Raw genomic sequence first — 22,848 nt, forward strand, 5'->3', positions numbered from 1 at the left:
AAAACATCACATGGCCAAAAATCTCAGAAGGTACTGGAGTGCCTCACTCCCACTGAGCTGCCTTCCCAGACGCCTAGCATCTAGCTCATCAGCCTCATTTTTCACCACCTCCTGAGTCAGGCTTCTCAGCCTCCCTCAGGATCTAGCTTCACGCTGTGATGAGAATTTATGGAGTCTACAAATTATCACAGAACAGGAATTTTTTGTGCAGCTACATTTGATATACTACTTCGACTACTGAAAATCACCTGTATTTAACCCAACGTAGCCGTTTCCTAAATAACGGAATTTCAAATCAATATCATGCAATTCATGTTCTCAGCCTACAATCCTTATAACATAATCCTTATTATTCATGTACTCTTAGATCTAATTCCACCATTTCAAATCAGAAACCTAGAAATTCATTTTTCTCAGCATAACAGTTAATTACAAAATACAGTTTGGGAAGGGAACTCCAAAGAAAAAAACAGAACTGTAACATACAGTTTTGCCTTACTGTTTCCAAGATGTATTTTCATTGGCCACAAATGCAAGTTAGGACAATTACAGATTAACCACAAATACAACCTAACAAAGTCAGTATGAACACAGACCAGCACACCACTAAATATCTACTGTCTATAATATCTCTAAATTAACCAATTTGATTCAATTCATTAATTCTTAAATTAGTAAACTACACCTGTTTTGGCAAAGCTTGTTAGTTTCAGCTGCAGCTCAATGTTGCCCTCCTGTGGGCTGAAAAAAGGTGAAGCTGTTGTGTTTCTTCAAGTATTCTCCAAATCAAGAGACACCAAAAAAGTGGCCTATTCCTTAACTGCAGATGATGAGTTCCTGTGAATCATGTCACCGCACACGGCTGCTAGATTTAGTCCAGTTTCCCAGATTCAGTCACTTCCAGATTCCTTTGTAGCCAAAGTCTGATCCAGACCAGCCACAGAAATAAACATCTGCATCTTGTCAAATTAACCGTAGCTTCTAATATGGCATTAATGTTGATCCTCTTCTAGCTGAGGGAAGGGAGGCGATACCTGAAGTCTCCGGTAACTTCTCTTTCTTCTTTTTCAGCAAGTCTGAACGATGGAGTGAATTTGTTTTGTCCTTTGCCTCCTGACAGTATAGGGTGCCCTAAAACACGACCCACAATCTTGAGGACGCATAGGTATAAAACATTTTTGCTTCTAATTTCATGAAGCCCCCTTGCCTACACTGTAATGGAACTGTCTGTAAAAGCGCTGCTATAATATTTCACTGCTTGGCATTCATGCAATTGGGGCTGTAGTTCCCCATTTCTGTACCAGGAATGAATTTGAAATAGATCTGAATTGGGAACCACAGAAGAATTGCTTTTAAGGATAGCATGTATAATTAGGTTAGCAAAAGCCTCACATTTATAAACTAGTTGTTTGCTTGGAAGGCCTAACTCAAGTCGTCCTTTTTTTTAAAAAAAAAAAAAAAAAAAAAAAAACACCTTCCACTACCCAAGGATAGGGTAAAGGGGCAGATTTCCCACAAGCAGAGGTAGGATATGCTGTAAAAATGGTGACTTGTGCAACAAAGACAACACTTAAGCACTGGGAAGATAGTAATTGATCTCTTCAGGCCTGAAGCAGTAGCCAGAAGCTGAGATGAAAATACCTGGGTTATGTAAGAAAAGATAGTACTTTTTTTTTTTTTGGCACATGATGCACAGTGAGTAGCAAGAGCTGAGAAACTTGAGGTACCTAAAGTGTTTTTTGTTATTCAAGCTGCTAACTAATTCTTCTCCCTGCATCAAAACTGCTAGTGAATTATTCATACCACTGGCTACACTTCTCTTCCAGAAGATGATTGCTGCTATTGGCAAGACTAAATCTCAGAGACTCCACCAAGACCAAGCACTTCAGATAGAAGGCAGTAACTGAGCTTCACTTCCTAAGGCAGTAACTGAGCTTCACTTCCTCTTACTGGAGCAGCACATCTCAGGTCTGAGCCAGGATCGTTATACACCTCAGTGAGTATCACTTCCAGCTTATGAAGAGAGACTATCTTCTGTGATGGTGCTCAGAGCAGTCTGGAGCAAACTCATATTAACTTCAGATCTTTGGGTCTTGTTTTCACTAAGATGGAATAAACCCATAGCATTATTGCAAACAAGAGTTAAATCCTTAGGAATTGAGTTTGTCTCTATATGTAAGAGAGAAAGTGAAGCAATAAGCAGTGTAATCTCAAAAATTGGTAAAAGTCATCTCTGAACTCAAAAATGAAGTTTGTGGCTAGCCCCTACCAATAGGATAGGCCAAACCAAAATCTCAGATCCAAACATAACCTCAAACTGAGGAAGCTGAGGTCAGACAATCGCGGCTTGGGTCTGTGTCTACCAAGGCAAAGGCTTTCCTCTAGAAAACAGAGCACTAATGCTCAAGTGGCAATCCAAATTCAAACAAGAAAGAAGCACCAAGAAAACATCTGGAAACAATATTGGTAGGAAGAGAACACGGAGACGTGGCCAAATGCTTAACTGCCAAAGAGGAAAAAATATTAATTACAGGGGCTTTTCCCTTTCTACATTCAAAGATCATCAACTGAGCATCTGTGCAGAATAAAATACTAAGAGACAGAAGAAAGTACATACGTGGCTAAGGAATGAAGAAAGAAGAAGAAACTGCTAGAAAAGCATCTGTGCAGTAGCTAAGGAGAAGGCAGCTGCTTAGCGTGCAGTCAGTTAAGATCTACCCTATAAATAGCATAATCCACACTTATATACTTCTCTCCAATAAAGCCTGTAAGAGCCATCATTTTTCCTTAACAGTCACCAAGCATATATTGAAAGCACAAATTACCTTGCATTGGCAAACAAAGTCTAACTTCTGAGATCTCTATTGCCACAATGAATCTGTTGATTAAGCATCATGATAATGCAAGAAGCCAAATTAATGAAAACCACTGGAAACTTTTACATCACGTAGGATACAGTGGCTGCTGAAGAATGGTATTTAAATGAATTTCAGAGACTGTCTGACAGAAAAAAAATGTTGAAGCAGAGGCCAATTTTTAAAGCAAGTCCTTGCTCTTCTTGAAAAGGTAATTTCTCTGGTGCCTGTTTGTAGAAGCATGTATTTAAAAAAAATAAAAAAATAAAAGAAAACTTACCGTTCACTCCCATGCAGCTTCTTTAGCTTCACCAGAAACATTGCTACTTACACCACGTCAGATTCTCATACAATAATCCCTTAAAGGTAGACTTCCAAACATCAAGAAATGGACAGAGAGGCTCCATTGAGATTTGTGCTGTTCTACCAGGTAATAAGTGATGGATAGAAAAACGCGTGTTTGTTTTGTCTTATAAAAAACAGCTGCACACTGTCAAGAGCACCCATGGCGTGGTTCCCGTTTCCCGCTAAACTTGCTCCCCCCACCCCAGGGCAGGACCCCCCTGGTTTGCTCCTGGCTCTCCCTCCACCTCTGTCATTGCAGACAGAGTACGTGTGGTCTCTGTCCTCAGGGATAAGGTTTGGTACATGCCTTTGAGCTGAGGTTCTTCCTCAAGGGCTGCAAATACAGCATGCAGGAGCCAACACCCCTCACAAAAGCTGGGATACAGTGAAATCTGTTGTCCGTATGGACAGATTTTAGAAGAGCTAGTTCTGCTGCTGACAGCACTTTTAACCTACTGTAAAATTATATAATGGAGTAGGGGACAAATTACTGCTTCTTTCCAGCCCTGCTTGAACTGAGCTTCAAAACCTTTATTTTTCCTGTGATTCACTTCAGCTCCAGCTCAGTTTTCCAGTTAAAAGCCATTTCTGAAGGTGCCTTCACCCAAATGACAATTCAAATAAAAAAAATACTGCATATAGACATTTATTTGTTCTTAATAGCACCCTCCTCAATGGATATATGGTTTCCATACATCTAAGTAAACGAAAAGCAAGCAAAGATGTGAAGAATTTGCAAGAAGGCTAGATCTGATGAGTAAGCAGCTGCTTTATTAGCAGGTGTGCAGCTCTTGATTTAGAGATTTCATTCACTCGGGGCCGAGGAACATCTTTTCTGCATGACACTATAAATGTTGGCAATGACTAGAAATGGCAACACAACATTTTCATTGTTGCTTCCTAGTCTTGTCATCTGGGGCCAACAAAGTTGAACAAGTGATATAAGAAGCTGCTCCTTTTGCGGTGGTGCAACAGTCCCTCACATCCTGATCTGTTCCTTCGTTCTTCCAGCAGAGATGGTTGTCAGGGAAAGCCGAGCCATGAAAACAAACCTGTATCCCTAGTGACTTTCCGCCAGCAGCATGTGTACACGGAGTCTACTTTGGATTTCTAAACTTTCCACCAACATGATGAAATCCTGTTCTCTCCAAAACTGCCTCGTTACTTTCAAAATCATCTGGATTGTCAGTCCTGTATTCAATCCTGGCCAAGAATGATCTCTTAAGATAAATTTAGCATGATTTACAATGCTGAAAGCCTGGCCGTGATAGAAGAGCACTGTAGGGTAAAAAGGGAGCCCAGTGTATCATTTGGTGAAGATAAGAACGGTGGTATTTGTCTAAGAGTGTTGATATGTAACACAAATGCAGCCAGATATACCTTTTCAGTTCTAGAAACCTGCTATCTTTTTAAGGAAAGCTATTCTTTCCCCTGTCTCACATGTCTGTTTTGACCTGACTTAGTATAAGTTCCTGGGTAATTAACAGATACTTGCTATATTTTGTGTTCTTATAGGAAAGAAGGTTCTTAACCCTTTACAGCCCTTTGGTTTCTACAGCATTAAGTCTTTAGGAGGAGCAAAACCTTAACTAGCAACCAAACAAAATAAAGACCTACCCAGATGGGGAAATTAGGAATTTCTTTATTTTCTAGTTAATATTTTAAAAGTGCTATTCCTACTCACCAGATCTAAAAAGGAAATCCTGCAACATGGAATGGCACCGTGTGATTCAAAACCGTAAGTCGTCAGTTCATACTAATGAGAAAGTTAATTCTAATAAGAAAACAATTCCACAGTTGTATTCTCTGATCCATCTCACCAGTAAATGCAAATTCCAATCCAGAAAAATCAATCTGGCTTTAGTCACTAAGAAATTGCCTCTTCTCCTGATAATGACTTCCTCTGTCAACAAAATTACTTTGGAGTAATTGAATTTAGCCAACAGAGAATTTGAGAGCTAGAGTGTGAAATCTTGGCCCTGTAAGAGTCAGTGGCTCAAGACTTAGTCCAGGGTCCTGCTATTGTTAACAAGGAATATTTATAAAGTGTAATAGCCCAGGCATTTTATAGTTTTAAGACTCAAATGCAAATTATCTTTCCATTTTGACCTTCTCTCTATAGCCTACAGACCACTTATTTAGCTAAGACTCATTAAAACAATACAAGAGTCCCCATCTAACTTTTTCTTACTTGAGTAAAATAAGTAGGCAAATCCATCATATTAGAGCTGATAAAAATGGTTCTGTCCATCAAAAAAGATTCATGTTAAAATTTTAATAAAGAAATGGTTTGGTGTAAATATTTTTAAAGACCTATAATCTGCTTTTACTTGGCTCTGACAAGCAACCATATAAGTCAGTAGTTAAAATATTTGTTTTGATAAGAACTAGAGATATCAAAAAAAAACAATCAGGGTTTCAACTTTTGGAACAGTAAGTGATTTCAAAGAAACCAGAATAAATTTTACATTCAGTTCTGGAAAATGACAGTTAATCCCTCACGTATAAACAATTAGCAGGAAGACTTGGAAAAGGGTCCCCATCTGCCAGACACTTCACGTATACCACACCTACCACACTGAAAAGGCAATGAGCAACTAATAAAACCAATAAACAAGTTATTTCCTCCATCATGTAGTAGCATAATCCTATATGTTATTAATATTCAAACAACAATATATGAAAGTCTGAACTCCACCCACTTTATCAGAATGCTAAACAAGCGCATAAATCCCACGTGTACAAGTGACTGTGCATCAAGTAAGGAGAGGAAACACTCCCCGCAGACAAGACAAGAGAAGGGAAGAAGTGCTCAAGTGGCATTGGATCGACTAGAGTTGCTCTTGGCTGCTACAGTCCAAGAGATTTTGGTTTCAAACCAGAAGATGTTTTTAGAAGGGAGCAGAATAGGACTGGGGAGAGATCCTACACTAGACATCAGCTTGTTGGGAAAGTTTCTCTTGCTTTTTGCTCCGAGTCGAGCTGGCTGAGAGCTCCGTCTGGTATTTGAGGTATGTCCCTCCCCGCGCTCTCCCCTCCCGTCCCGCCGCCCCCAGACTCGCCAAAGGCCTCTTTCTACAGCCTGCTTGGAAGGACAACGAGTGAATCACTGACGCTCTCCTGGCTACCGATTCATTCCTCTGGAGGTCCAGGCCAAGGCTGCAAACCGAGACTCCTGCAGTCTTTTCCCAGATCCGTTGCCAAATGGTATGAATGAATCAATTTTTCTGAGCTTCAATTTTCCTGTCTACTTACAAAATACTCTGACGCATGTAGATGAAAGGCTATACAAGTGCTGCTCTCTTAGCAGATGCTATTTCATCCTCTCGAGTTATACTTTGCAACTACCTCCTAAAATGTGGGTATGCATGCATTTTTCATGCTTACATATACATGTGTAAACACACACTATCCAAAAAGTGTATGTATTAAAAGAAATCTAGATTTGAACTCTAAAATTGTATCTTTACTGTTATGTTTAAGTATTTTTGCAGCTATTATCTCTATCCTAATTCTTCATACTAAGGCCCTTTCCTCTTTAATAAGCATCTGTAAAATTCTATTTTGACCACAGGATGGCAGACAGAGTATGATGGCACTATGTTATCTTCACCTTCTACTTTTCAGGGAAAAAGTATATACACAGGGTAAAGCATTTGTTCTTTCATTGTCTCTGTTTCCTCATGCTTTTATTAACTCTGGCCTCCTTAGCACATTACAGAAGGGAATTCCATGGTATGTCTGTTCTATAAATTAAATTGAGAAAGGTAATTTTCAAGAAGAAACAGAAATCAGATGTGCAATTTGCAGGCATGGTCCAACTATTTTATTGTCCATACAGTGCTATTTTCATTACACGAAAATTAAAATTACCGCTACTTCTTTTCCTATATAAGAGAGCTTTTAAGGCTGCTTGCAAGAAATAACCAGCCAATGAATTAAAATATGATTATGTTGTGATCTATTTATTCAATATATACACCCAGGCCAGAGGAAGCTGAATAACAAGCAGCTTAGCAGCCATAAGGTTACCATGGGAATACCCAAGACTCGTTACCAAATTATAAGCTTTTCTTCCTACTGTTATCGTTCTTGGTTCAAGTTTAGTGAATTTTTGAGATTTTTTAATAGCCTTCTGTCCCAAATTCTTGAGAAAATGAGTAATAAGCACCACCAAAAACTGCAGAGGGCTTTCTTTGAGCTTCATGTGCTTTGGTAAAGTCCAAACACAATGTACTCCAGTTTGCAGAGGGCAGCAGTTTAGTTCAGCTATAATGCTGCTTCATATAATTTCCTGGCCGATAGATAAATACAAACCTGACATTGTGCAAACCAGTCAGTTTAGTGTCTATGCAGGTCTTTCTAGAGTCCTGAACCTATTTACATTTTAAAAAGGTAAAGGGAAGTTTTATTTGGCTTTTGGTTTGAATACATTTATTTCTGAACTGAAGGAGAGATGGAAACAATGAGAGGAACTAGAATCTGGAGAAGCATACCATGCATAAACCATGCTTCATATTTAAGTACTATTTATATTGCCAATGGTATTGGCTGAGTCTTTGGAGTGTTTGCTCTGTTCCTACAACACTTTACTACAAAGAAAAACATTCATAATTCAAAACTTAGGAGATTGGAAAGCTAGCTGAAAAGGATAAATATTCTCTTTATCAAGGCTCACTATACACAGAGGGCTACCAACACGTACTAAAGCCAGGCAGGAATTTCAAGAAGCTCTTTATCTACAACTTTTCCAGGAATTTGAAAAAAATGAAACTATTAATAGAGTGGTAAGGAAGGACTGCAGGCCCTTCTGCAATTGCTTTACCAGTGGACCACAGGCATTTCAGAAAAATACTAGATTCAAGAAAGAAATTGGCACAAATTATGGAAAAATGCCATGTCTTAATATCCCATTTGTACCATGAAACATTCCACCATGCAATGCACACAGAGTAACACAGTGAAGCCAAAAAGTAATGTACCAAATTCATTTAAAAGCAGATGACAAGGTAACATAACAAGTAGTAAACATAAGTTAGGTTAAAAAAAAAAAAATTCTCTTAAGAGTTCCTATTAGTTGCCTTATGAATAATCATCAGTGTTTCAGCTGACAAACGACAAAGTAGCAAATGACAACAGGAACACTGTTCATTATAGCCTGGCAACTGGATAGACAAAAGTCCCCATACTTAATGTTATTTCTAGTTCATTAACGGTGGGACTTGTTATAAGTGTTGGTCACTGGCTTCCTCTACTCCACTGCCTTACACTTCTTCCACTGTTATGAGACTAATTTCTTATGTGTGAAGAAAGATTTACAGTTTACTTGATCGCTTGGCACCACTGACAAAAACAAACAAACTTCCCTTGTGAAAAGCAAAACTGAAACCCAAACCAATCTTCTTCAGTAGTTTTTTTTAATCTGCAAGCTTCATTAGCAAAAGGAAAACATTCTTATGACTAGCAATAAACACTCTCTTTATCTCTTCTTAGAGATTTAAAAACAAAAAGATAAAAATCCAGTAAAGCTTGCTATAAAAAATTTTCATGGGCAAATATTCTGTGGGAGACATTCAAGTACAAGAAAGCGTCACTGGTTTTGGTCTTTAAAGTAAACAAGTAGCACTCCAAGATAGCATACTACACCCAAAATCATCACTTTGAGGATAAACACTTCAGAAGAGAAACAGCAGAAGCAGCATTTTCACATGTGGGGAAGATAAAACCCAACCTACATTCATAAAATGCAAGCAACTATAAAGTAGTATTAGCCACAAATAAGAGTTATCTTTTCTTCCCACTTTGGGCTGCATGTACTAAATCTTTAAAGGATTAAGCTTTAGCCCAAGTGAAATCACTAGCTAAACATCCCTTTTGCTTTCAGGAAGCTTGCTTTTTTTTTCCTTCCAAATTTCTATCAAGCTATCACTTTTCAATTATAGAGTTCCTCGTAATAGTTTGCGCTCTTTCTTAGACTGCACTAGAGAAATATAAGATTTCCTTTTTAGACTGAAAGGGAAAGTGATGCCCAATCAAATGAGGGGTAAATTTTTATACATCCAAACTAATGTTCAGGAACCAGAGAATTCTCTATGCCAGCATCCCTAGGTAGAGTCCCTTGCAGTCTTATGATTTATGTGCTAATTAGTGAGCTGGAAAAAGATGGATAAACCAGGGTCTTACCATTTTTTATAAACTATTAGATTTAGAAAGAGTTCAAACCAACCTATAGGATTCCCCCCCCCACCCCCGACAAGGAAAACTCTGGGCAATTTGTATTACAGCAGACTAGCAGGTACAAAAGTCTGGTCTTAAATTAGTACAATACCTTCATTTCTGCAACTTTTTCTGCAAAATTTTATGGTATTTCCACCAATTTTCAGTTTTGCTGAATTTCTGCAACACACTGCATCAGTTTGTCGACCTACCACAGGTTTGTTCATATTTACCCAATTTACTGCTATTAGAAAGGACAGAAATAAAAGCACAAGGGTTCCTTTCCTTAATGTTTCTTTGTGAAAACAAAGACAGGAAACATTTTTCACCCTTACGAGACCAATTCCTTTTGTGTGAGTACAGAGCTGCAGTTTTACTTTGCACATAATATTTCGCTCTGTCATCCAACGAAATCAAATAAATCTGTTAGGGGCATTTCCAGCACAGAACATAAGCCATTCTTACTACGGACCTCTTTCATCCTCAGTCTTTTATATGCTGGCTATACTTTGTCAACAGGAATTTGCACTCTCAAATTATGTATTTTACCCACTTACCTCAAAGCATTGCGTTTTCACTTCTTGTGTGTTAACACATTTATTTCTACAGATCTAGAAACGATTTACATCACTCAAAAACTACATCAATTTCCTTACTTCATTCCCCAAGGGAAAAAAAAAAATCTAGTTTAGTAAAACAACCCAAATCAGTGCAATTTAAAGAGAAGGACACACAAAGTAAATTACCAACCTCCTCTCTTCCGGGGGCCTTGCTTCCTCAGGTCTCAGTGCCTCTGCGTAGACGTCCATCAAGCCTTGGTGCCACTCTACGATTGCTCTTACAGGTTGATAAGAGAGAGAAATGTATCAGAAACCAAGAGCTCTAGCTTGACTTCTAGGACATCAAGAGAAGAAAAGCCTCAGTCTCCCACATACACCAAGAAGGTAGTCTTGAAGCCTAAACTGTAACAGCCGGGTTGAGACTTCTGTACCTTCTGAGATAATAATCTGCTATGCAGCAACTGAGTTATTTGTTCCTGATTTGGTCAGGGAAAGCAACAGAATAGTTTCCATCAGTGGATGGAAAGAACCCAGGTAAACTTAGAACTGCTCTCATTTTATGTTTTTAATCTGAACTTTTTTTCTAATTAAAATTTTTTTTGGCATATTTTGCAAATATTTTTAACTTAAATAATGGAAATAAGGCTTCATAAATAATAAGCTTTCTTAGAGAAAACCCTTATTTTCCTTTTGTCTGAGGAGACACTAAAACAGCTCAAAAAATGTATTCTGAAAAATGTATAAAATGAATTTTTGTCAGTAAAATAGGACATCATAATAGGACCTAGTTAATATGTTATTAAGATATCATTAAAGGCAACAAATTTAAGAATATGTTCCTTTTCTCAGCTCTTTCTTTAAACTATAAATTAATTTTTAAGTTTAATGCCAAACACTGCTATATATTCCAACCTGCCTTCCATTTTAGACCCACCTTAAACTTCACCCCCATATCCAATTTTTATTTAATATTTTTAGGAAATCCACTCAGATCTCCAGGATTTTTATTAAATCCTCGAATTATTTACAAGATTTTCAATAGAAATATTTTTTCTACTGAGCAGCCATCAGTCTCGCAAGCGTTGGTGGGAGAGAACTTTGCCATCCACAAAGATTTACGCAAATTTAATGAAGTGAAAGATGGCCTGACTGAAAAGATTTTCAGCAGACAAAGCCTCCGTAGTTCCTGACTGTGTTACTATTTTCTTTGGCCTGAGACCCGAAGGACAACAATGCTGGCAACAAACTGGCGCATGTGGAAAGCTCAGGAGCAGATTGGTCTCATTCCAGATTGCTCTGTCGTGTTTGACTAGATAAAGGATAGGCAGGGCTTTCACTTCCAGATGGATTGCAGATACAAGGAGCAAACTGACTGGATTGTTAATTCAGAAGCGTTCCAAACTTTCCCAGACCTAGAGAAAATAGGAACAGCACAGCAGCTTCGCCGTTTCCTTGCAAAGCATTGCACAGACTTTGGAACTGCAGAACAGACCGCAGCAGCGGTCTCGCGGCATCAGGCTCCCGTCGCCAGCAACGGTCAGAAGTAGTCGCCTGGGCAAGAGTACAATCACAGGGTGTAATACAACAAAACTGTGCCCAGGCAGGCCCCAAACCCCAGCGGTTCAAGGATGTGGGTTGACTACCCTCACTGGACTTCTCTCCACGAACTTTGCCAATCTGCTCTGGTAAACTTTGAGCATCTGCACCTTAACTCCGCGTTGTGTGGAAAAGCACCTCTGCTTTCAACCTGGCTCCCACTCGTTTCATTTGGGGCTTCTTTATTCAAATAGTCTCTTCCAATTAAAAAAAACCTACCCTACTCCCCTTCCCTCCACTTGAGACTAAACAGGCTCCAGCATTTGTCCTCAATGCGCTGCCCTTAATATGAAATAGTGCCATAAGCTTTACAGGAAGTAAATATACTAGCACTTTAAGTATAAATATGTTGCAAACTTGACATAAACTTTTAGGTACTTGCAGGCAAAGGACACTTTGAAGCTGTACCTGCAGCTGAAGTCACTGAAATTAGCACTTACATCAACGACCTGCATGTAGAAAAACAGTCAGTTTAAATTACCACATGAAATTCTTTGAAAAATGTTTGTCTCTATATTTGTCTATTTTTCCTAGTAGTAGAGAATAACTTATTTGCTGTAGATTTTTATGCCAGGTATAAGACCTGTTAGGCATTAGAGCTACATGCAGTATTGTATGGAAAGGGACTTCTCAGCTAAAAAATGATGAAGAGGTTAGTAGTTTGGCCTTATTTTTGAATAGCTATGCTTTATGATATCATACACAATTTTGGTTGGACATGTGCATAAAATGATCCTTTCAGGAAGAATGTCTACAGCCAGGAGCCCTTCTCACTTATTTTTCAGGATTGTTTTTAGAGAAAGTTAAATTTGGCAAGAATAAAAATAGGCTGTGGTATTTTCACGACATTCCTAAAGTGCCTCCACAGGGTTCTGGTCATAAAACATCTCATGTAGGGAGTAGTTCTGATGTCTTAACGGCTACAAAATTTTCCTCTCCTCTGCAGTAGAACCATTTATTAAATGAGCTTCTGATTCTGAGCATTTGAATGGTGCTACAGCACCATAATGTTTTTGTTCCTTTCAGACAAGAGGTAAATAAGAATGGGACCAACTTGCCAAGAACAGCTCCATTTATTTGCTCAAACAACATTTCAAGGATACCTGCATATCTGTTTTTGAAACATGCTTGTACCTCTATTCAATCTTCCATGTCTGTTTTATCCAGATACAGGTAAATTATGTCTACTTAATGATGAAAAATATCCTGCATTTATCTTACCGTCTTGTTCAACTAAAGAGTATCTCAATTTCACACCTCTGTCATTTGACTTTATAATATTATTGATAATTAATTCATGAAACGTTTATTCCCTTTGTGTCAATGACATTTAAAGAAAAAATCAAGCCTTACCTGTGCATTATTTTGTGCTCCATATTTCTCAGAATAAGGTCCCTTGTCTCTGCCTTCCTTGATCCTGGCTGCATATATGCAAAAGTAGGCTGCCACCCACACTATTTTTTTTTTTGGTCCCAATTGGAAAGCTGGCATCTGGCAAACACGAGAGACGCAAAGGGAATATGGTTTGGACAGAAAGTAACGTGTGCACATATGCCTGAGCAATGACGGGATGGACAAAGCAGTCTAAGGGAACAAAAACGTTCATACCTCAAACAGCCAAAGTGCTCTCAGGCTGATTAATGCACATGACTGAAGTACAAGAATTAAGAAACTTCTCAAATTGAAAGTAACGCTATAAAGATCTTCACTCTGTAATTCATGACAGCACAGTAAAGACAGGTCTGAAAGAGTATGCAACTAAGTTTTAAGAAAAACACTGTTCTACTGCACCAAGACCTTGGATGACTGCCATACTTTATGTGGTATGTTTTAAATAATGACCAAACATTTCAAACAGCTTATGTTCCTTGGTGAATCACAGTTTACGAAAGTGATTCAGAGAAGGCCAGTCTAAATTTGTCTGTGTCAGCAGTTCATCGTTCTATTGTGCACCAGCCCACATACCATTAAGATTACCTAGTATTTCAGAAGATAAAAATTGGGTTTTAGTTACTTGCATCTAATGCTTTATGCCTGAAATTTTCATGCATTGTGCCTATGTCATGCTAGTGAATCTTCCTTTAAAAAGCTGTAATGTCCTTGTGCTTTCATGACTTAAAATTTGGTAAGGGATAACATCTCTTACAGAAACGCTTTTGGTTACTGCTGTGCTCAAACGGTTACTGCTGTGCTCAAACGGTTAGAAGCCTTCGGGTAGGGGGAAACCGCATCTCCTGCGAGCTCAAATAATTCAAGATCTAAAAATACCAGAAGATTTCTTCCTTACAAAGCACAATCAGTTTTCTCCAAGTTTATATGCAATATGTCCCCAGGGAGCAAGACGTAATTACAGTGGCAAAAAATAATTTCTCCGTAATGATTGTGCTGAGTGCAGACAGGGCCTAAGAACAGAATAAAGTTGTCTCTTCAGGTACCCTCACTGGCTCCATCTCTCCATCCTTTCCGCCACCAGAAGATGATGGAGAAAGACATCGCCTTCCAACATTAACAACAGAGGTCAGATACACTTTTCTCTCGCAGAAGAACAACACACTACCGTTATCAGTCACCAAGGCACTTTAAGCAACCAAGACCTGAGCAGTAATTTCTCTAGTCCTGCTGCTGTATTATGGGGAATGGACTATTTACCTTTGATAATTGGAAGAAAATGCTTTTTAAATTTAAAAGGAAAATTACTACTCTAAAACCACAGATTTTTTAAAAGGAAAAGTAAAGTTGCAAACCTTATTTTCACATAACACCAATGGAGGCATGCATATTGTGAGAGATTAGCAATCTAAATCAAGAGAAAGCTTAAAATCTGAAGTATTAACTGTGCCTACTTTGAAGGCTAGGTCCTGATGCCTTAAAGCACTGTAAAACATCTCACAGCTGTAAAGTATTGATCTGCCATTCCAGCTGAAGCTATGAAAATGAAACACTTTCATGCCCAGTCTGTACTAAATCAGATGTTAGGATGAGCTTATACTAAATACAATTTGCTTCCTTTCTCCTCTCTTTCCTCTCCTCCTCCTTCACCTCCCAGAAAAAGGGAGGAAAAAAAGTGGTGCAAAGCCATTAGTATTTGAGCAGCTCTTTTCACATGGGAGCAAAATCCTCAGAAATAAAAAAGTTCTGGTTTCAAGCCAGAAGACTGATTTCTGCATAGATTTGTTACTATGTGACTTCATACCTCCATGGCCAACCCCAGGCACACAGAGATATTTAACAACTGTAAACCAGTATGAAGCGGCAGATGCAGGCACAGAGGGGACAACATTCAAGACTCAGAACACAAGAAAGACTTTAAAGAAAAATGCAATTTTCCCCACTTCCTACATAGCACAGCATTGCTCTGAAGCACTGCATGTGGTATGACTGACCTCCATCACGCAGACCAGACTTTCCGTGCAACTTTGGAAGTCCCAAAGCCAAAGGTTGTAACCAAGCTGAGAGAGATCCTACCTTTGAACTGTTGCTTCTTCTGCTGTTCTAATGTTCTTCTATTAAGTACCTTGACTATATTTTATTTGGTTAGACTATCACACAGAAGATTCTTGTACAGAACAAACGCATGGGACTGCCATTTTTTTTTTCTTGGTGATTTATTACTTCTGGAAAGTTAAACTTCTGGATCAAAATTCATTTCTTTTTTTTTTTCTCCTCTTCAGAAAATCTCTTTTGGCTGCATTTAAAGCAATCTCTCTACGTTTCCTTAGCAGCATGTCAGAAAGTCAACTGCTCCTAAGAACATGCTGTACAGATCTGTGCCAACAGCTGGTCAAAGGAGCAATTCTGCAGGGTGAATTTTGAGGTTTCCTGAAAACTGCTTCACCCCCTTCTCATTTCCACTCCACAGGGTACCCTAAAGGATAACCACCATCCTATAAATTAGACATAATTAAACAGCTCTTATGAGATATGTCAAACTAGAATACAATTATATTAAAAAAATAGAATAACTATCATAAACAAAGTTTCATTGAAGACAAGAAAGGCACCTCTTTCCAATTTTTTTTCAATGTCTGATTTACATGCAAGAACTGGATTTTGAAATCAGGTGATGTTAAAAGGTTCTTTGCAACTGTCAAAGAGAATATGTGCTTCATTATATTCAGAATAATCTGTTCGAATAACTTGTCAAGATAAAGGAGGACTCTGGAAAACCTTGCTGGAGAATGATTTGAAATGACTCGTCCACCTTTTGGGTACGAGAAAAACCCTGTGCCATCAACTCATTTCACTTTTACTGTTGGCTTGATACTAACATGCTGTCAGAGACTGTCTTAGCAGCACGCTAGAAAGAAGGAAGAGAACAACTGGGGTTTCTTGAGGGTCCTGAATGAACTAGTAATTATGGGAACTCCATAATTTAGCAACTCTGCTAGTGTAAATCAGGTGTTCCTTGATTCCCTTTTGACCTGCTGATATCAACTCTAAGTATGTGTTTTATAAAGGCTTCGCCCTGGAATCCAGGCTGTGCTATATAGCCAAAAAAATCTCAGCAAAAAAACTCAAGTCATTTCTCAGACACCTCAGCCAAAGGGGGCTCCTGAGATAGTGGTAGGGAACACAATTACCTAACAAAACCAGTAAAGATGTTTACTCTCCCATGCAAGGAAGTGATGAGTCAAGGAACGAAGATTCAAAGGAATACTTACTGCTTTCGCAACTGAATCCAGTGAAGACTGTATGAGAAACAAATCAAAAGAATTGAAATACATGAGTTCTTTAAAAATTTCATGGCAGTAGCTGAAAAGAAAAATGTAGGCATATTCATTCAAAGAGAAAAATAAAAGGAAAACTGGTATGTGCATGTGAGAGGAAGGCATGCCAAGGGTTCCTTTCTAGGCTTTTCCCTCTTTGAATAACTTCATCTCCTTACTTCTTACATGCTGCAAAAGAAAGGCTATTGCACTTTGAATTAACATTTATTCCAAAAATAAAATAAAACAGGGAGAAAAGCCATTACAAAAAAAAGATCACAATCAAATAGAAGCCACTATTAGTGCCTCACTGAAAATCCATCTTCCTTTTTGGCTTTTCACGGTCTCACTCCTATCACCTCACCCTAACAATGGAATGGCAACCCTTTGGAAGGAAATGGAGACAAATACATATTAGAATTCCCTGTTGTGCAGTAATGTTAAAGACAACTAAATGTGTAAAAACATTACTGAACACCCTGAACATTATTTAGAAGTATTAGAGAGTCAGAATAGTCTATGAATATGAAAAATAGAAGGGTGGGGGGGGGGGTGGAAACACCATCCCCTCCAAAACTATATACCCTCTATTTAGTTAAAAACGTAAGGAATTTTCTCCTGCCCATATCCTGCTCTCTCTCCTCTTATCCAAACCACTGAGTCTCGGATTCAAGTATTTACCACTGAAAAAATAAAGCTAGGTAAAAGCAAAACAGGTCTGATACTTTACCAATGTCTCATTTGTTGCAGAGCACCTTTATATCCTTGTACTCCTACGGTCTCACAGACACTGATGGAATTAAAGCTGCTACCTTCCTCCCAACGTATTTATCTTCTATGTCCCAAATCCAAATTGGTTAGAAGACTCAGAAATTGTTTTTAATTCCTTTAGAATTACTGAAAATTAAAAATAACTTCCCACTAGTGGCAATTCCATTTAGCCTGTATGAGCTACTGTACCAACACACTAACAGCACAGTAAAGCTTTCAGAACTAATTCAGGTGAACTGTTAAGAACAAACTTTTCTCTAGTATCTATCAATGCCTAAGAAGTGAACGAGGGCTCTGTTGTCCGCTGTATACGTTGCCACCTACCTGAAAGGGAGTTGTTAACCTTGGCAAATGTTTCATCGAAAGAAATAACAAGAGAGGATTTTCGCAATGTAAACCTAACCATGGTAAACGCATTTTCCCCTCCAAGAAACGTGCAGCACATTGAAATACACCATTATAGCAGAGAAGATGAATTAATAAATGTAAACATGCAAATTTAACAATACGTTAAGCCATCATATAAGTAAATGTTGAGAGGAAAAAAAGGAAGGAAAACCTAATGTGACGCAGAAGTAAAACATAATCAAATAACCTACAAATTATGCCAAAATGCAAATAACCTACACATTATACAAAAATTTCTGCAAAAACAGTTCCCGCGTTCTGCATTCAAGGATGTGCGGGTGTGTGCGTGTGTTGCTGCTTTTCCAAGAAAACATCCTCATAACACTAACCTGCCTTTACCTGATCCAGTGGTAAAAGGATTACTCTGTTCTGAGTTACCCTAAGAGACCACAGGCAAACTCAGAAAAAAGGCCATTAACAAAGGCTGCTTTCAGTCTGAGAAATATCCTGAAAATATTCTCAGCTGTACAGTTTGCAGAAGCACAGACAGAGAAGAGAAGAGGCCATCCAGAGAGGAAGCTCACTAAGACAGGGGTGTTTCCAGTGTGGAAATAAAGTTGGGGGATAAATTTACCCACCTGAGAAGATTAACCTGAAGTGGAGAAAAGCTGACAAAGTAAAGAGAAATGAAAAGAAAAAAAACAAAGAATTTATTGTGAAGAGTCATTCCTTTCCAAACCAGCCTACTTTACTACAATATTAGAAGTACTACATTTTGATGCATTTGCTTCAGTATAACTTTAAGTCCAGTTACTTCCCAGGTCTCAAAACAACAGAACAGGGAAATAAGCAAAACTGATTATTTTAGATAGAAATAATCTTTGAATTCTTTCACAATCTTTTCAGCTCTGAATAAAGCTTCTGTTTAAGAAAAGCAATTTAAAGCTTCTTCAAATATTAGCAGGTATAAAGTGATCTACTGTTCAGACTACCAAAAAAAAAAAAAACCTCTGCTATATAAAAAAAGGAAGGTTGGCATAGAAGACAAGAAACATACCTCTTGCTGTGGGCATTTGTAATGCAATGTGAGTGTTTGTGCGTACGCACAAATTCACAAAAGAAAATTTTAATAGTAACAATATAAATAAGGTGAAAACTGGTAACATGAAGAGAAACTATTACCAATCAAAACATCTATAATTCCTTTTTAAATTATTTGACAGTAAATAGAGTTTCTGTAAGGACAATAGCAATATGCAAAAAAAAAAAAACTACCTAAGGCAGTCAAGTAAAACCTGCTGGAGTAATTTAAAATTACCCTTTATTTTTCACAAGTTTTTCCAATACATTGTGCATTTTGGCACGGTTGCTTTTGAGCTAGTTTGCTTCAAGTTTCTTTAAATTACAAACAGTAGATACAGTAGGAATATTTTAAACGGATTTCTTTAAAATAAACCACAAGTCAAAACCCTTAGCTTTAAAAGGGAGACTTCCACAATTTCATTTTCCTGATACAAAATTCAAGTAATTTTAAATAAGAGTAGAAAATTGGCTTTATAAAACATCCTGATATTAAAATTTACCAGTGTTCTGAAAATAAATGTCAGATTTCCAGTATCAATTAGGTGCAATTACACATTTAGAAAAATTACTCATTTAAAATGAAGGACACTTGGTGAAGAAAAGTAAATTTTTAACAGGATGAGTTCTTAAAACAAATGATAAAACCATTCTTTGCTTAGCTAAATCATTTAATCATTAATCTATCTCTGTAATTAATTCATTTTTCTTCTGAAGTTGTACATTTTGGAACGGAAAATGAATTAAGGAGAAAGGCTACTGAGATGTCCCATTAAGTATATTCCAGCAATGGAATTATTGCTTAACCCCAACAACTGTACATGAAATTCACTTGATAGTTTTCTTACTTTGTGGTTTTTTTAATGGCTGTTACCAAAGATACACACCCCACAACTGTAGCTGTGTCACTTTACTGATAAAAACCACAATAAACTTTCCAAATAATTTTGTGTCTAAAATTTTCTTGCAGCAAAGAAATCGATTTATTATAAAATGCTTTTTCCTCCTTACCCATTCTTTGAGACAGCAGAATGGAAAAATAAGCAGGACATGTTTACTTTGTGACTCAAGGCTCAGAGCAGATATTGAGAAATCTCCAACAAGTCAAAAGTATTTTTCCTCCCCCCCCCCCGGCCCCAACGTCCCATTCTTTTAGCCCAAAGTAATCTTGCTGTCTAGGAGCAGTTACTTAAAGTTTCTTTTATCACCATCTTCTGGAAGAAAACTATAAATAAATGTTTATGTAAAGAATCAAACACTGGCACTGAAGAGGGCAAAATATAAAATTAAGGATCAATAAATGATACTGCAATGTATCTTGTGCCATTTAAGATAGGAAGTCCTTCATGTAAATGAGTCAGTCTTCCGGGGTGCATGAAACTCCATCCTTTCCTGGGAGACTCAATGGAACAGTTGTACCTAAGAAATTTGCATCCACCTCCCTGTAACAAAAAATTAAAAGAAAGATCTTTTACCTTTCATTATACTTGAGTAGATTCTGTTTCATTTATCCACAGCTTAAAATATTTTGCTATTATTAATAGGCTGTTAACAATAAGTAAGTTTTACTATCCATAGTAACAAGGTACCATCTTCAAAGCAATACATATGAGGCATGCGTTTACAATAATGGAGATTTCAGCTCATTTTAGTATTCTCTGCAAAACAATTAATCCAAGTAGCAATTCTGACATATATTATTGAACGGTCCTTTGATAACCTTACTACAATTGGTACCAGAGAGTAGCAAATCATATTTGAAGAACCTGTTCTAAGACAACATTTCTATCCAGGACAGCACTTAAATAAATCTTAACTGTCTTCCTGGCTTTTATTTCTGAACAGAAGCGGTATTCTCTCCTAGTCAAGGCTGAATATTCCTGCCACTGTGCTTTCTGTCTCCGTACTCTGGGGGTTGTTTTATTTGAACCAATCAATAGTAAAGCAGGAAATAATATATCTCAGAAAAAAGAGAAAAATATGGTTGAATATTTTGTTTTTGTGGTCGAATTAAAACAGGAGTCAGTTGAAAAAACAATTTTGTAAAGAAAAGAAGCTGCTGGGGGTCAACTTAGGACTCTACAAAATAATTTTAAAAAAACCTGTTTTTCACAATACAAAAATGGAGCATTTCTAAAATGTCAGAAATGAAACCATTCGTATCTCCAAAGTTTTCCTTCCATACCCAGCCCACCACCTCCTTTGGCTTCCATTGAAACGATTTGTCTAATCCAGCTTGATTGCACCAATAGTTTTGGACCCTGCAATCTGCAACTGAGCAAATTTAGTATCTGTCAGAAAGCACCCAGCAATAATATATCTCAATTTGTACTGCACATCCTTTCCTCTTCCACATGGCCTTTAAGTAAATCCATTTGGGGCCTAGCACGGAAACAAACGTTAGACACTCAAAATAGAAAACTTTTTATTGCACTAAACAAGTTGCAGACTTACTTGAAAGTCCTCTCCTACTTTGTTGAGAGCAATGTTGATTGTGAACGTAGAGGAGTCATGATGAGGTCTGAGTGAACGTTGTCTGTCAGGGCTATATTTTACAACAAAATTCAGTAAAGCATACCCCTGAAACAAAATACACAGTCAGACTTCAGCACCTGAATTTCCATGTCAAGTCCAACCAAACAGGATAAGTATTTTATCAAATATATCCTAAGAAATAGTCATTCCACACAGCTACTGCCTGCAATAGTTTTAAACACATACCTTTGTGTAATAGCCAGCAAAGACTTTTAGTGTTACGGGGGCAATAAACTCTCTTATGAAATGTAGCCATTCATTATCCAGCCCGATTTGCTTCATATGAATATCATCAGTTGGGACATTTTCATAACCTCCAGAAATACGGCTGTCCTAAGGAAAGCACCATAAATAGCCTTGAAATACGAGCACAGAATGCTTCTGGCACTTCTTCACATGCTTACTTGAAATCTGCAGAGTCACAAAGCTACAACAGCGCTACGCCTCAGCGGGCACATCTGAGCTAGCTGTGCATTAATGTCACCGCTAGCTGCTATGGGAAAAAAACGCTGAAGTAACAAGGAACAGGAACTGAAACATTTTAGAAAGGTGAGTCAATATTTGCATGTGTTGCCCATATGTAAGGGCTTCATGAAGGTAACTCTAAGGTAGGTAACAGCTTTAACAACTGTGATACAAAAGGAACTAAACAACGCAAGTTATACCAGGTCAACAGAATACAGGTCTTCAACTTGCCATGGCAATAAACCTAGGAAAATAATGTAAAGATAAAAGTATGATACAAAATGCTTTTTGGAGGCTCCTCCCTGCAGTGAAGTCATGATGGCTGTAATTTATCTCTTTTCCAGAACACAGGGTTTGTGAATATGACAAACCTTCCTGTTGTTAAGACTCTGATTTTAGCAACAGTTAATGAACGTTTCGAACTTTGTGCAAACACAAACACAATAGCTCATAGTATTTGTGAGTGACTGTTTAGAGGGATAAGTCTGAAAAATTAGTACTTGAGATAAAGGAGTTAAAACTTCTCTAAACAATTAAGAACATTCATCCATTGTGGATCTGCAGCGCTACAGCAACTGCACCGCTGTTAGCGTCTGGATTCACTAGTTCAAGGTTAACTGAGGAATGTCTCCAAAACTGCTGAAGAACAAACTATGCGGTAGACAAAACTAAGCACTTTATGCCACAGACCAGATGTCCTAGGTAATTAGCAATTGTTGGAATGTTGGAATTGCAGTATACTACTACTTACTATTGTCAGTTTACTCTTAATAGGAGCTTTTTTTTTTTTTATATAGACTGACACTTACTTGGTGTTTTCCACCAGACCATTGTCCAAAATGTTCCATTTCTTCTACCAGTTCATCACAGGCAGTCTCGGAAAATATGGGAAACCAAAACACATCTGGACATGGCTATTAGGGGGAAAAAACAAAAAAAAAAAAATCTACGTTCATTTCTTTCAGTAGAGGTTATTACTGCTATCTTATTTTCAACTGCTATCTTATTTTCAACTGCTAAAAAAGCTCAGGTCCAGGACTTCTTCACTTTTCTGAGTCAATAAGGAGTATCAGTAATTCTGTGCTGAGTCATAATCCACATACATCTAAATAATTAAAATTCCTCTTGATCTATAACATAGTCTGGCCTCATTTTGTGGGAACAAAGAGGCACATTGTATGTCACCACCCATAACTAACAGTTCACATCTATGTACCCCAATATTCTGTGCCTTGGCTGTTCTAAGTGACAACCTCGGCTTTCTAGATGTGAACTATTAAGAAAAACAGGTTTCAAACATAACATGGCTTTAAACTTGAGAACAATTTATCCTGGCTTCTTCAGGAAAAAAGTTAATTGAATCATTGTGCC

General features: G+C 37.7%; 1 protein-coding gene across 5 annotated transcripts in view; it reads right to left on the reverse strand.

Moving 5' to 3' along the window:
- Positions 1-18,700: 18,700 nt before the first annotated feature.
- The window catches only part of PLOD2 (procollagen-lysine,2-oxoglutarate 5-dioxygenase 2), an 80,065-nt gene continuing 75,917 nt past the window's right edge, over positions 18,701-22,848 (reverse strand). For all 5 annotated transcript variants that reach the window (XM_068953848.1, XM_068953845.1, XM_068953846.1 and 2 more), the window contains 4 exons: positions 22,287-22,391; positions 21,199-21,345; positions 20,932-21,057; positions 18,701-19,919 (listed from right to left, as the gene is read on the reverse strand). In XM_068953848.1, coding sequence (XP_068809949.1) covers positions 19,764-19,919; positions 20,932-21,057; positions 21,199-21,345; positions 22,287-22,391 — 534 coding nt within the window. In that variant the 3' untranslated portion in view covers positions 18,701-19,763. The remainder of the gene's footprint in view (positions 19,920-20,931; positions 21,058-21,198; positions 21,346-22,286; positions 22,392-22,848) is intronic.

Source organism: Struthio camelus, chromosome 9 (genome assembly GCF_040807025.1).
Source record: "Struthio camelus isolate bStrCam1 chromosome 9, bStrCam1.hap1, whole genome shotgun sequence".
In the NCBI taxonomy this organism is placed as follows: Eukaryota; Metazoa; Chordata; class Aves; order Struthioniformes; family Struthionidae; genus Struthio; species Struthio camelus.